The sequence below is a fragment of the Labrus bergylta genome, chromosome 19 (assembly GCF_963930695.1).
Source record: "Labrus bergylta chromosome 19, fLabBer1.1, whole genome shotgun sequence".
In the NCBI taxonomy this organism is placed as follows: domain Eukaryota; kingdom Metazoa; phylum Chordata; class Actinopteri; order Labriformes; family Labridae; genus Labrus; species Labrus bergylta.
Genome location: NC_089213.1, coordinates 14,347,075 through 14,360,643, shown reverse-complemented (window position 1 = coordinate 14,360,643; position 13,569 = coordinate 14,347,075). Strand labels below are relative to the sequence as shown.

The 13,569-nt window shown below is 43.4% G+C and overlaps 1 protein-coding gene across 4 annotated transcripts in view; it reads right to left on the bottom strand.

Annotated features, from left to right (window-relative positions):
- Nucleotides 1-13,569, bottom strand: part of fhod3a (formin homology 2 domain containing 3a) — a 55,455-nt gene that overhangs the window by 7,801 nt on the left and 34,085 nt on the right. For 2 of the 4 annotated variants that reach the window (XM_065948010.1, XM_065948011.1), the window contains exons 8-18: nucleotides 13,467-13,561; nucleotides 13,128-13,271; nucleotides 12,698-12,933; nucleotides 9,946-10,350; nucleotides 8,344-8,403; nucleotides 7,700-7,834; nucleotides 6,828-6,878; nucleotides 4,118-4,329; nucleotides 2,682-3,044; nucleotides 1,082-1,794; nucleotides 506-646 (exon numbers count right to left, since the gene is read on the bottom strand). In XM_065948010.1, the coding sequence (XP_065804082.1) occupies nucleotides 506-646; nucleotides 1,082-1,794; nucleotides 2,682-3,044; nucleotides 4,118-4,329; nucleotides 6,828-6,878; nucleotides 7,700-7,834; nucleotides 8,344-8,403; nucleotides 9,946-10,350; nucleotides 12,698-12,933; nucleotides 13,128-13,271; nucleotides 13,467-13,561 (2,555 nt within the window). Of the gene's footprint in view, nucleotides 1-505; nucleotides 647-1,081; nucleotides 1,795-2,681; nucleotides 3,045-4,117; nucleotides 4,330-6,827; nucleotides 6,879-7,699; nucleotides 7,835-8,343; nucleotides 8,404-9,945; nucleotides 10,351-10,623; nucleotides 12,640-12,697; nucleotides 12,934-13,127; nucleotides 13,272-13,466; nucleotides 13,562-13,569 lie in introns of those variants that run through there. The other 2 variants (XM_065948012.1, XM_065948013.1) reach the window with 2 other exon arrangements.

The following is a 13,569-nucleotide window of genomic DNA, read 5'->3' as shown; positions in this document are numbered from 1 at the left end:
CACCGTCACACTGACACATAACGTGCAGACCATGAAGCCCTCCCTCGCTGAGTTACTTACTGGTTTCCGTCTGTAATGGAAGATGTGGTTGAATGCCGGGGCTCAGGAGTTCAAAGCGTGAGGAGCCTGGTTTCAGCTCCCTTTCTTACTTGACCAGACTTTTCTTATTTAGAGGCTTTGCGAGGGATTTCAGTAACTTTCATGTTTGATCAGGATCAGAACACGTGTGACCTCACTTAACCCCTTATACATCAACTTAAGAGTGATGCATATAGGGATAACTGAACCCTGGGCTGTGTGTCTTGAAAATTAAAGTAGTTTGTGTTTTTGTAAGAGCCAATCAGGTACATCAAATGTCACAAAGACTAAACAGAAAGTACACAACTCCGGCCGAGCTTGTGCAGTTTACACAAAGAGCTCATACTGCTTTAAACATGTTACAAACATTAAGTGGTGGATGAGGAATTTCATACATAAACCTCTCTGAAACCTCTGGACTGTTTACCTTTGTGACTGGCATTTCCTTTGATTTTGACTCAAACAGGTGTTCCAGTTTCGCCGTGTCCACCTTTACTGGTTCCAGTTTGGACCAAAGTGAGTCCCCACTCCGCTTGTAGTCCCTATACTGAGAGTCTGTTGGACGCACCTGAAAACACACAGAACGAGACATGAATGTACTGTATTTGGTAGAGGCAGTGTAACACATTTCAAAATGTAAAAAAAATAATAATAATAATAACAGCTACAAGAACATTTCAAGTTAGGAGTTGTGCTTCTCATCATGACTCCTTAATGTTAACTGGCCACTGGAAATGTGCCGTCTCTTTAAACTTTATTTCTGAGAAACAAAAAAGCAATAGTGTGACTTAATTCCTCTCCACAGAGAAAAAGGTGAAAGCCTGTTTGCTTTGCCAGCCAAGATCTTATGCTTTATAAAGTACATTTAGTCATTTGATAATGAAGATCGAGAATTCAAAGAAGACGTGTGACACTGATTTGAAACAATTATGATTGTTTCTTTAGTCTATAAAGCCTGAGTTGTACCTGACTGTATGTAAATGGTCGCTGTATCCTCACTCACCTCGCTCCAGAAAAGCCTGATTGTCTTCTTCTTCTTGTTAAACAGGGGTGGCTCAGGGGGTGGAGGCACCGGAATTTGGGAATTAAGTGAGGGCGGAGGAGGCGGTCTCATAATTCCTATCATGGGGGGAGGCGGGGGGCAGCACCCCAACATGGGCGGGGGTGGAGGGAAGCGCGGGAGGCAGGGTGGAGGAGGCGGCGGGGGCGGGAGGTCACCACATCCGCCCATCAAAACAGCATCCAGAATGTCCTTGTCATCGTCCTCCGTCAGGTCGGTGAAGTTGATGTCCCCGATGCGTAACTCTCGAGGGCTGGCCAGGAGCTGGTCCCAGATCGTGTCTGATTCCTTTTTGGGTGGGGGTGGCGGCGGCGGCGGCTCGTTGGCCGGGACATCCAAGTGAGGGGAGTGCGGGGAATTCAGGTCCTTGATCAGGTCTCCAAACCGCTCAGCGAAGTGTCGGATGGTCCCGCGTTGCTCCGCTGTGTCGGCGCCGTTGTTGCCCTCCTGCACAGCACCTGGCTGTCCTTCAGCATCCTCCAGGGTGTCTTTGTCCTCCCCCTCTCCTTTCTCTTTCTCCTTCTCCTTCTCTGCATCCTCTTCCTCATCCTCCTCATCGCTGGGCTTCTTGTTCTGAGAGTAGAGCATGTCCAGCATGAAGAGCTTGCTGTTGAGGAGTTTGCTACTGTGCTCATTCACGTCTGCCTCCTTAAGGCCTGAAAAGGAACAGAGAGGATTTTAAGTGACAGTACACTCATGTATGCAAATGAAAGAACCCCACTGTATCAGCTCAAACACATTTACTATACAGTGAATTGTGAAAAACTGAGCCAATTTAAAGCACCAATCATTAATGGGAATAATCAGACAGGGGGAACTCACTAACAGGACATGTAGAGATGAAAAGAAGTGGGCTTTTTGGTGTGCAGGTCTTCTAATAGAGGCTGTTTAGTTGTTGCTTTAGGATCTGTTATTGGCGTTTCTTGTCCTCCAAGACTGTAGCTTTAATGATCCTTCTCCTGGCTGCATACATGCAAATATACTCCAGGGTTTTTTCATTTGTTCCTTCATGTGCTACTCTGTGCTATATCACACCTAATAAAATAAAAAGTTATTTTACCGATCAACTTGCCTGATACCCAGGTAAGACAGTGTGGTTAGCAAGTCAGTTTCTCTGTGAGCCACAGAGACCAACTTTAACCAATCACAGCCCTCTCTGAGTAGATCTGAAAATATGTGTACTGTATCTACTATAAGCTACAAATTCTAGTTTTGCCCTTATGTTAAGGTTCCTTTATTCAACATTTTTGTCACTTTTTCTTAATTGTTATTTATAAGCCGAAAACTTGGAGATCTCGAACTTAATTTGAAGTTGATGCCACAAGTTTTTGACCTTGGCTAATTTGCTCTCTCAAACCCACCGTCAACATTTGGAGACACACATAAACCTGATGTTGATTTTGACCTAAAGTTAGCGTTTCGACATCTGCCGATGAATCAACGAAATGCATTGTGTTGCGTCTGTGTCTTCAGACGTTCACGGGCAGCTGAATAAACACACCCATGAACGTGAAAAGTTTAAATTCCGTGCTAAACCACCCACCATTGTCGTTGCTGCCCCTCTCCTCTCTCTCCAAAGTGCTGCTGGCGGAGGAGATGCTGGAGGCCGAGCAGTTGTCTTTCTCATTCACCTCCTCATTCTGTCGCTCCTTGTCGCTGAGGATGCCACTGTCCTCCTCCTCCGCCTCCTCTGTCTCCTTCTCCTTTTCCTGCTCACACACCTCACTTTCCTCCTCCTTTTCTGCCACTGCTTCTTGCTGAACCTCCTCCTCCTCTTCCTCCCGTACTTCCGCCACCGCCTCCTCCTCCTCCTGCTCTTCTTTCTCTTTCTGTTCTTCTTCCTCTGCAGCCTCTGAGGCTTCTTTTTCCTCTATTTCTGCGCTGGCACAAGAGTCATCGACCTCTCCTGTAACAAAGTAAAGAGTGTTCTTTAACTTTTTTAAAATAATGGTTTACAATGAATAGCTCTTAGCGCTTCAAACTGCTGAAATCATTCACACAGAAACACTACGTAGGTTTAGGATTTGTCTCTAAAGAAATACTGTTTAAAACACACAACATGGCTGTCTTTGATTTTAAAGGCCCCTCTGTTTAGGCTTCACGTGGGACACCCCTGTATCAACACACACTCACACACACACTCTTACAAGAAAAACAAATACACACACATGTGTACTTAAATAAAGAAATATGGCAGGTACAGAAAGGCCGGCTGTTGTGGAATCAGGATATGAACAGGAAATGAAGAATTAAGTTCCTGTTTACATCAAAACATACTAATGTCCACGCTTCTAACACGTAGGTCACCAGTACAGTCGGTGCAGTGATGCAGGCGGGGTTACAATAACACGACACTGTGACGCCTCACACACGCCTGCACCTCAGCTCACGGCTGCACATGCATTCAGCACCAAAACAAGCTTGTTTTCTTACGCAAGATGTTTTGGAATAAGTCTCTCAAAAAGGTCTTTCAAAAATCCATTTGACCTTTCAACCCATATCCTCTGTGTGTGTGTGTGTGTGTGTGTGTGTGTGTGTGTGTGTGTTTGTTTCTGTCCCCTCGACTGGTGGCGGCCCCCTCCTCTCTTCAGTATTTTCCACAATTTGCCTCAACCTCTGCTTTCACTCCAGCCTGCATGCTAATTCAAACTGCAGGCTGCAAACAATTCAGGGTTAATATTGATGGCTTTGGAGTGCGGTGGCAGTTTAACCAAGTTACCTCATGGTCTTAATTATACTTTCCACAAAATTCAAAGTTCTTTCAAATGCAACCTTAACCAGTAATTAAATTATCGAAACAACTGGAGGAGTGATCTTAATATTTAACGATTATGTTTAGTTCACTGCGTTTCGGTCTAAATCTTGTCGTCCAAAAATGCTGTTAGTAACTCACAGACCACGAGAGACGGTACGTAATTGGTGTTTCTCGTGTTGGATTGTGACAGCTACTTGATCATTCAGTATTCTCAGGGGTCCTACCAGTCTCAGAGGGCGGGGAGGCTGTGGCGGGGGTCTCTTGATCAAGGTCAGCTTCTGTGTCCTCCTGGGAGACGAAAGAGGACGGGCTGCTGCTGCGGGATGACGAAGGCCAGGATTCCGAGGGTTCAAAGTTCAGGTTGAGGTCAGGGCGAGTCCTTGACGCCCGTGTGCGCTCGCACTCTTCAGCTGCGAGACGCTCGACGTTCTTATACCTGAAGGAGAGAGGCAGAAACTGGGGGTTATGCAATGCTTCCATCAGTCTCAAAATTAAACATGAGCGATCACAAACTTCAACATGATAGATCTTCAGATGTACCTAAAAATCTCTCTTTAGTTTTTTCTCCTCCGCAGCTGCTATCAGACTTTTTCACACCACAAGCCCTCCTCACTCCTCTAAACCAGCATATCAAACGCCCGCAAAGCATTCATCCTTCATTTCCATCCTGCCCTCCTCTCCTGTCTCCCAACGCTTAGTCCTTAGCAGCAGTCCAAAAATGAGACCAGAGGGAGTTAGAAGAAGAAGAGAAGGAATAAACTTTACCGCTCAACCTGTCGGGCCGGGAAAAGAGATTTAGGGCACTGTTTCAACCCTCTCTCTCTCTCTCTCTCTCTCTCTCTTTCTCTCGCTCTCTTTCTTTGACCCCTCCTCTTTCCCACCGTGCCATGAATGTGTGGAGCTTCTGTTCAGACTTCATTAGCATCAGACCACTTCAGAAGAAACTCAAGAAACTGGATACCAGTGTTTATGTGTACGTGTGTGTGTTTGTGTGTATTTGCATGAGTTAAGGAGTAAAATGGAGCAGATGAGCTGACTGTGTATAATTGTTTTTTTTTTTTTTAAGTAGGTCCAAAACCTTGAATGTCCTTTATGTCCTTTCACACTTTGAAATGAAATGAATTGAGTGATGGTTTGCAAAACATTTACATATTCCCGACTATCTATTATATTATGAGTTAATATAACTATTTCTCTGAGCACTGTTCATGTCAGTGAAGCATAACCAGGCTGTTTACTGTCTTTAATGCTGTACTCAATACATCTCTGCATGATCAAATATTAACATAATAAAAACAATTCATGAGTTATCTGTTAACACTAAGTGTGGAGTGATATGATAAATACCATGGATGGTTGTGAAATTATATTATTTATTTATTATTTCTGAACCAGAAATTAGACAAATATGAAAATATTTTTGTATGAAATGAATTTACCTAGTAAAACTGAGATGTTAGCATGGTAACATCGGCAACTAGCAACACAAATGACTTGATTGTCATTAGTTCTGAGGTCATTTGCTCAAAAACCAAAGTTACAGGTGGGAAGGTTACCAGGCTTTGACAATCTTAAATATTTTCGACATGCTTTGGGAAAATCATGTTCTCCAACATTTGTAGTCACCCCATTAAAAATCTATTTTGGACTCAGTTGTCTGTCACTATGGTAATAATGTTTGTGTAATAAGGAGTGTCTCTTTACAGACAGATTTGTCTCTTAGGGAGGTGAGTGGATACATCTCCCACCTTGTTCACTCAGCAGCTCATCTCTCTCTTTGGCTTTTTGTCCACCTATGTCTGTACTCTGCTTTTTTTCCTCCTTCTGTTATTGACTCAAAATGTCCGAAGTCTCAGTCCATCCATCCATTCTCTTCCGCTTATCTAAGGACCGGTCGCGGTGGCAGCATGCTAAGTAATCAACCAAGGCTTCCCTCTCCCCAGCAACGATCTCCTCCTGGGGGATTCCAAGGCGTTCCCAGCGAACTCCGGGTCTCCTCCCAGTTGGGTGAGCCCAAAAAACCTCCAAAGCGTGTGTTTCTGTTTTTGCTGCTTCATAGGGGCTTTGTTGAACCGCTCTTAGTCTCAGTAAAAAGACGCATCTTTGTCCTTAGTCTGTCTCTCTCTATTTCCTTTCTCTCTATTTCATGGACGCCTCTTCTCATTATATCAACAGTGTTTTAAATGGAGGGTGAAAGAGTTTGGATCCTATAGAAAAACAACAGGACTTGGCACAGCATATGAAGTGACAATGGAGGAAAACATGAAGAGGGGGAAGGGGACAGAGACGGATCCAAGACACAGAACAAAGAGCTTGAGATCCTCATATGTCAGAAACTGTGTTTTAAAAATTCAGTTTCCTCATTAGTATACATCTCTATATGTTGAGCTACATTCAGAATAATCTGAATAAAGATACTAATGGAGCCAATATAATGCAACTAATCTGTCCTAAATCTGATTGTGACCTCATACCCTCCCAAGTAGTTTTGGGGTTTCCTGGGATTTCCTTTTGCATACTAAGACACATGTATTCGTCTCCTTTAAGTACATGTGCTCACGTTTAAAGTAATCTTAATGTTCAAGATGTGCACATGCATTCACAGAGAAAAGCTTGAAGAATCTTTGGACTGATTTTCTCACAGCATGCCGCCTAACAATCAAACCCTTGGCAGAGTGCAGCATCTTAAGAACTGCTCCTTATGGAAGGAGAAAACAGGCAGAAAGAGAGAGAGAGAGAGAGAGAGGGAGAGAGGGGGAGGGAGCAAAGAATATGGTTTCAGTCTCCCTGCAGCCTTTGGCAGCAAAGGGCAACTTTTTAACCTGAAAACAATTACGCTATTACCGAGCTTCCCAAACCACAGTCTGAAACGTATTCCCCTGCAGGTTCCACTGTTCTCTGAGTGTGTTGTTTTAATTTAGTGCACACACTTACCTCTCCTCGCGAGCATGCCTCGCCTCCTCCATTTTATCCACAAAGTCGCGGCTGTGGGAGAAAACACAAACAGAGAATTTTAAACAAAAACAGAGAAATACCAGAAACAACGATGATGTCTTCAAACCGGCCAGTGTGAATAAGACTTCATTCAAACAGGCAAAAAAAAATTCGTTTATGAAGTGTCCTTTATTAATACAGTTATTATCATTATTTCACTACATGTACATAAGACATTTTCAATTTAAACTTGTTCACTTAGTTTACTCCCATATTGAATGTCATTTTTGTTTATAAAAATGAATGCAGATTTTATTCTCCTTTACCTGACTGTATTCAAATGTTGTTAAGAGTTGTATGTAATCATGTTATTAAATATAATTTCAACAAACTATGTTGTTATCTATGTTCATTTACATTTATATTGTATTCATCATTGTTTTGTTACTTTGCATTTGCTGGCTCCATCACCCAAAACCTTTAAAGAGACAGTACTCTTCCTGCAGAGAGGTAGATAAGAAGAAGAACAACATTCTCTTCTCTCTTCTGAAGAGGGGCTCAGTAAGCATTTAGCAGCCTACTCTAGGGGACCCCAAAACAACTTGTGAAGTTCATATTTAGGTGTATCCCTTTAGAAGGCAGTGGGTCCCATGACACACACTTTAGTTTTGCAATATGGAACTAGTTCTTTCATCTTTGAAGACAGAAATTTACAAGGGACATGATTTTTTGTTAAACTGTTGAATATCTTGTGACCTCTTGTGCATCCCTTGATTTCATGTACACTTATCTGTAGTACCACCGTCAGTTAATCTATTTGTTATGTAATCTTATCACTGTCTTAAATTGTTTCGGGGTCAGTGATGCCTCACCTGTGCTTGTTCCTCTCCTCTCTCTCTATCCTCTGAAGTCTCTCCTCTCTCTCCAAGCGGCGGCGCTCTCGCTCGGCCGCCAAAGATTCTTGGTGTTGTCGGTAAGAGGATGACAGAAGTCCACCCAGAGCCGGTCTTAAGGAATGAGAGAGATAAGAAAGGGAAAGTTTGATACCAAGCGCACAGTCAGAGAGATTATTTTTACAGATGAGATCTTGCTTCCAATATTTTTAATTGATTATTTTGTGATTATATTCTGCGATTGATGCATTACTGTTTTTTCATCCGCTAGTTTCTACTGCACCATTTTGATACAATATAATACTTCAAACAGCTGAAACTGGACCTGAACATGACAGGTTATCCTTGCGTCAACACAATTTGTTATGTGTATGTGTGTAACAGGCCATAAATTGAGTATTAATGACCGTGTTCTCCAGGGAGGAAATAGGAGCCGCTCAGTTACCAAGGACCCAAAGAGCTGAGATCACTCCAGCATGTCAGCACAATGTGGCTGCACACAGGCAACACTTGTTATACATGTGAGTGTTTGCACATGAATAAAAACATGCATGTGAACATGTTAACTATATGTGTGTGTGCATGTTTTTTAGGATGTGCATGTCAGTGCTGACTCGCTTCACCTGGGGCTGGTGGGTGTGCTTGAACTGCTGAGAGAAGAGAAGGACATGACACCTCCATTCCTGCGTGAGAGAGGGGGGGGGGGGGGGGAGAGAAAATGGGTGAAAGTGAGTGACCTCTCACGACACTCTACTGACTGACTCCTCAGTTCAAAACTGGTAGCGAGAAATGAAAGTGACACCTTGTTACCTAACAGCAATGCTGTTGGTGCAACACTCAGATGACCCCTATTAGTAACTCCTGTAGAGTTCATCCAGACAAGGTGTCTCTCCTCATTTACAGCTCAGTGTGAATCTGAAAAGACCCTGGGCTTACAAGTACTTACCTTGACGTGCCAGTGTTAGCATGGAACAATGTTGTTTTCAAAGGACAAGTGTGCTGTCGTAGTTTAAGCATAGAGTCATCTGATACCTGTTAACTAGAGGTTCAACACATGGTTGCTTTCTGCTGCAATATGCACAAGTATATGTAAAAAAATAAGGGCAGAAAATCATAGCACCTGATTTGAACTTTTATCATACCGCCAATGTGTTACATGAGTCAAGCAAAGATGTTATGTAATAGCTATACATTAAAGAGGACATATTATGCCCCTTTTTCACAGTCTCCTGTGTGGATGTGGAAACATCTTGTGCTGTGCTTTGGTCAAAATATAACATGAATCAAGCAGCAGAGGAGGTTTGTGACCCTGTATAAACCAGCTCTCTCAGAACGCTCTGTTTTGGTGTGTGTCTCTTTAAATGCAATGAGCCCCCCCCTGAGTTTTCCCGGTAGACATCACTCCTCTGTAGCGAGAATAAAAATGGCGGACCTTTGCTTTTTTTTGCTCTAGGCTGGAGGTGGAGTCTATGGGTGGAAATACCAGCGGAGGGGAGGTTGTTTTTTTTTGTTTTTTTTTACAAGAATCCCACTGTGACATCACAAGGAGAGAAGATTTAAAACAGAGCATTTTTCTCTATGTTGTAACACTTATGCAGACCACAAACAAAGGACTGGATGGGTTTATTTCACATTTTGTGGGTCAGTAGACACTCAGGTTACCCAAATAAATGTTCAAAAAGACTGTAAAAGTGGACTTTTCATAATATGTCCCCTTTAACACAAGAAAGAGCAGTTTTAAAACACACATTGAAACTAAACCTGCAATATCAAGTAATCAGTGACGTAAAAGAAGTAAAGGTGAGATAGTGACAGTGATCAAGCTAACAAGCAGGAAGTGGCACTACAGGTGAAGAGTTGAAAAAGGCATCAGTGAAAACATCAGGGATGTTTTTGAAAAGAAGAAGAGAAGCCGTGGTGCTTGGAAACAAAGTAGGGATCGCGTTTGTAGACTATCAAGACATAACTAAAAAGAAAACAAGTGAAGAAACAAAAGGTGATAAGATAGTTGACGAACTAAAAGTTGTGAAGAAGTCAAAGAAGTGATAGGAAACTGGTAGAAATGGGGGGAAGAAGAATAAAAGCGATGCAAAGAGATCCAAGGTGATGCCGGGATTAAAGCCAGAAACAGAAGTGGAAAGTGAAAAAGCAAGTAAAAAAAAAGTCCAGGATATGCTTCCTGTGCTCCTTGTACTCAGAGAGTTTGAGTTCTGCTTTCATCTGACCTGGGAGACGTCGGTTTGGGTGACTCCTCACTGGGTTTGACTGGAGCCGGGGGTGATGGCTCCTCATTGAGGTCGTAGGAGAAGAGGTGGAAGGGTGAGTGTGGCAGGTAAGGCAGGCGGTCAGGAGAGGGGCGGTTGCTTCCACGTGATGGCGGGCTGACTTCTTTAGTAGCCGGGACAGTGACGATGGACTTCTTCCTGGCCAGCAGGGAGGTCAGCAGTGACGGTTGGGATGGGGGGCTGAGAGGGGAGGAGGCTGGGGTAGGGGGTGAGTGGAGGGTGGGTGCTGAGACGGGATCAGTTCGATTCTTCTGCTCCTCCTCGATTATACTCTCCTTTCTGGACGTGATAGTGATTGACTGGACAGTTGTTCTGTGAATTATGGACGGAAGACGTCGAGCCGGGCTACAAACAGAGGAATGGATTGAGAGGAATAAATGGATGAAGACATAACTGTACTGTACAAACGAAAAAAGTGTTGCACTACCCCACTGCAGCCTTAAACTGTTTTAATGGCATCGGAGTGCTGCATTCATACTGATTAATACCAGGTACATGGTACATACTGTAGACCACAATGAGATGAAACCAACAACAAAATACAGCAAAATAGAGACCCTTGAGATATATAAAACCTTATTATGCAATTTCCATTGAACCACCATGTCCTAAAAATACCTGGGGGTGGTCTCTTTAGACACTGTTTCAGCCCCCTGCTGCTCATCCGAATCAGACTCAGTCACTGGATTCTGCTCCTCCTCCTCCTCCTCTAGCTCCACCTCCTTTTCATCCTCCTCTTCCTCCTCATATTCCTCCTCTCTTTGAGGGCAGGGGGCGAGGATGGATGGAGGGGAAATTTCAAAGGATTGAGGGAAAGATAATGCGATAGGTATGAAAAACATGCAAATGAAGATGAACACAACAAACATGAAGATTACAGACGCAACATACAAAAAAAAGATTTGGGAGACGGGGCAAGGAGAGACAGAGATTGATGAGATTAGAAGAGATTGATGTGTGAAAAACAACAGATTTATCAGATAGAGATGAGGTGTGGGAAAGACCAAAGGATCAAGCCAACAAAAACACAGGAATGAAGTAAGAGAAGGGAGTGTGTTTTTCATGAAACACTTCATGCCTCCGGGTAAAGAGTTTAACATGCACTAAAGTAGACAAAAGAATGATGACAGGGAAGAGGGGTAGGAAAGCAAAGAGGGGAATATGCCGGGGCTGAACAACTGACTGGAGATCAGTGTCACAAACTGTTTTGTGGAGTGAAACCAGATGAGGCTTGTTGCAGTGGAGTCGGCGTCCGCTGGCAGGTGTTGTTCCACAAGACCAGAGCCATGTGTGTCTGACCAATGAGCAGGCAAATAAAAGTTGTCTTTGTTTTTCCTGTGTGTGTGTGTGTGTGTGTGTGTGTGTGTGTGTGTGTGTGTGTGTGTGTGTGTGTGTGTGTGTGTGTGTATATAATATGAAACAGAATGTCTTTGACCTAAACAACATTAACCCATCATTTAACTCAATAAAGCATACTTAAATGGATTTTTTTTGTAAAGACTATGTACATTTCAACTTCTGTTCCAAGATACACAATGTGCTAGTGTGCAACATTTGAACAACACTGGCAGATGGGTTGGCTTATTCTGGTTTGATCATGTTTCACAATGATTGGATTGGAAGATATGATGGAAGACTGCACATTAAGTGAGTGAAGAGCTGTAATTGAAAGACAGGATGGATTTACCTGAGGATAACAGATACAGCCGGCTCCAACCCCATTTTTTGTGCGCGCACACACACACACACACAGCACTCGAACAAGCCTGTTTGGTTTAATGATGTGTACGCTTGTGTTAGAATTACAAGCACACCCTGAAGGCTTGAGCTTATTTCTGCACCAGTGGTCTGTTATAAATAATGAGGATGCCTCTTTCACACATGCACTCCTGAATATTTCTTGAAAATTAGACTTTACTTTTTTTACATGCTTCTCACAGCTGGAGATTTTCGCTGTCAGGCATTGGGGGAGTGGGGGGTTTTCAAGAGGCAGGGAGGGTTGATATAAATGTGCTAGCAGGGCTAAGCTCTCCATGTCTTGGACAGTAAAGATAAGAAAATTATTCTTCAATTAATTTACATCAGATTTGCCACAACATACAGGCAGAAAAAAGAATATGGTATTCTCAGAATGTGTTTCCAATTTACTCACAAGGATATATTCCTGCGTTCACACATTGGCTCATAATAATTTCTTATTCTTATCAGGTGTCTGGCAGTAAAATATTCCGGATAAAGCCGGGCCGTTTGAATGTGCCCGTGCAGATCACCCAGACAAAGCTGGAAAACATTTTAGGACTGCAAGTGTATTTGTGAAAAAGGGCTTTAAAGTGCTTTATGTGACTTAGGACACACTGGCGACAGCAAGAAAGTGAGTAACAGTGACTGGGAAACATCAGCATGGGGACTAAAGAGGTCAGCTGACCTTCTTTTCAGGAACTTACATGGATGGTAGGGCACCTGACAGTGCTCTGGAGCAGAAAGTGTTGGTACAAGACAGTCAGATCTTTTAATATATGAACATGAGGACATATGGATCAAATATGTGGCACTAAAATCACATTTTACACCTGCCTAAACCTGGTAAGCTAAAGGTTCAATAAAAACCACTTCTCCTCTCAGCTCTGTTGTGACACTTTCTGAATCAAAATTTGACTCCTCACACTCCTTCCTCCTCCTTCCTCTCTCTCACCTCTCGCTCATGTCCTCGGCTCTCTGTCCATTGAAAGGCTGGAAGTTCCCTCTCTGAGGAGATGCAGGGCTGCAGGGGGAGGCGTGACCGGATCGCCCGAGAGAGGCCCTGCGGCTCCGCCTCCTCTCCAGGCCTCGTTTTTTGTCCCCGGCCCCCAGGCTTACTCGACGGCGATCCCTGCGTCCCATTGGAGGAGGCTGGCTGTCGCCGTCACCGTCTTCATGCCGAAGGGTCATCTGAGGGTAAAGGTTGGTTGGGTGTGAAATCAGAATGGTGATGTAGTAGAATTTGAGCATCAAGCAAACACACTATAAATACTGTATGGAGTCACGATCATAACACGTGTGCAGCACTTCATTGGTGAAATCTGATCTTTAATTATCTGCTTGCTGCATTTCCTTGGAATTTCCGGACTTTGAATGTCTCAAACCTCGTAAATGTTGAGCTGCTCAACCAAGTCCAGATCAGTGCCTTTCCTCCCCAGGTGTCTTTGTGTCACTGTCTCCATGCCCTGCTCCTCCAGACCGTCCACCATATCATAGAATGAATCCTGGTCCGGCAGCGCTGCAAGGGTCTGCAATAAACGGGGTTAGAGTCATCAAGGTGTTTAAAATCCTGTTTGGAATATTTTGCTGTCAAACAAATATCTGTGTTTACATTTAACATTGAATGGAAATTAATTTAACTTGGGTTGGGACAGAAAATAATTGAATATGAATTTAAAAAAAGCAAACTTTATCATACAGAGATACTATAGATACTATCACACCTTATTGATGAGGGTCATGGCATAGACCAGCAGCTCTGTGTCCACTCCGTCCTTTTCATGCAGGATCTCCATGGTGTTAGACCACGCCTTACAGCCTGGGAAT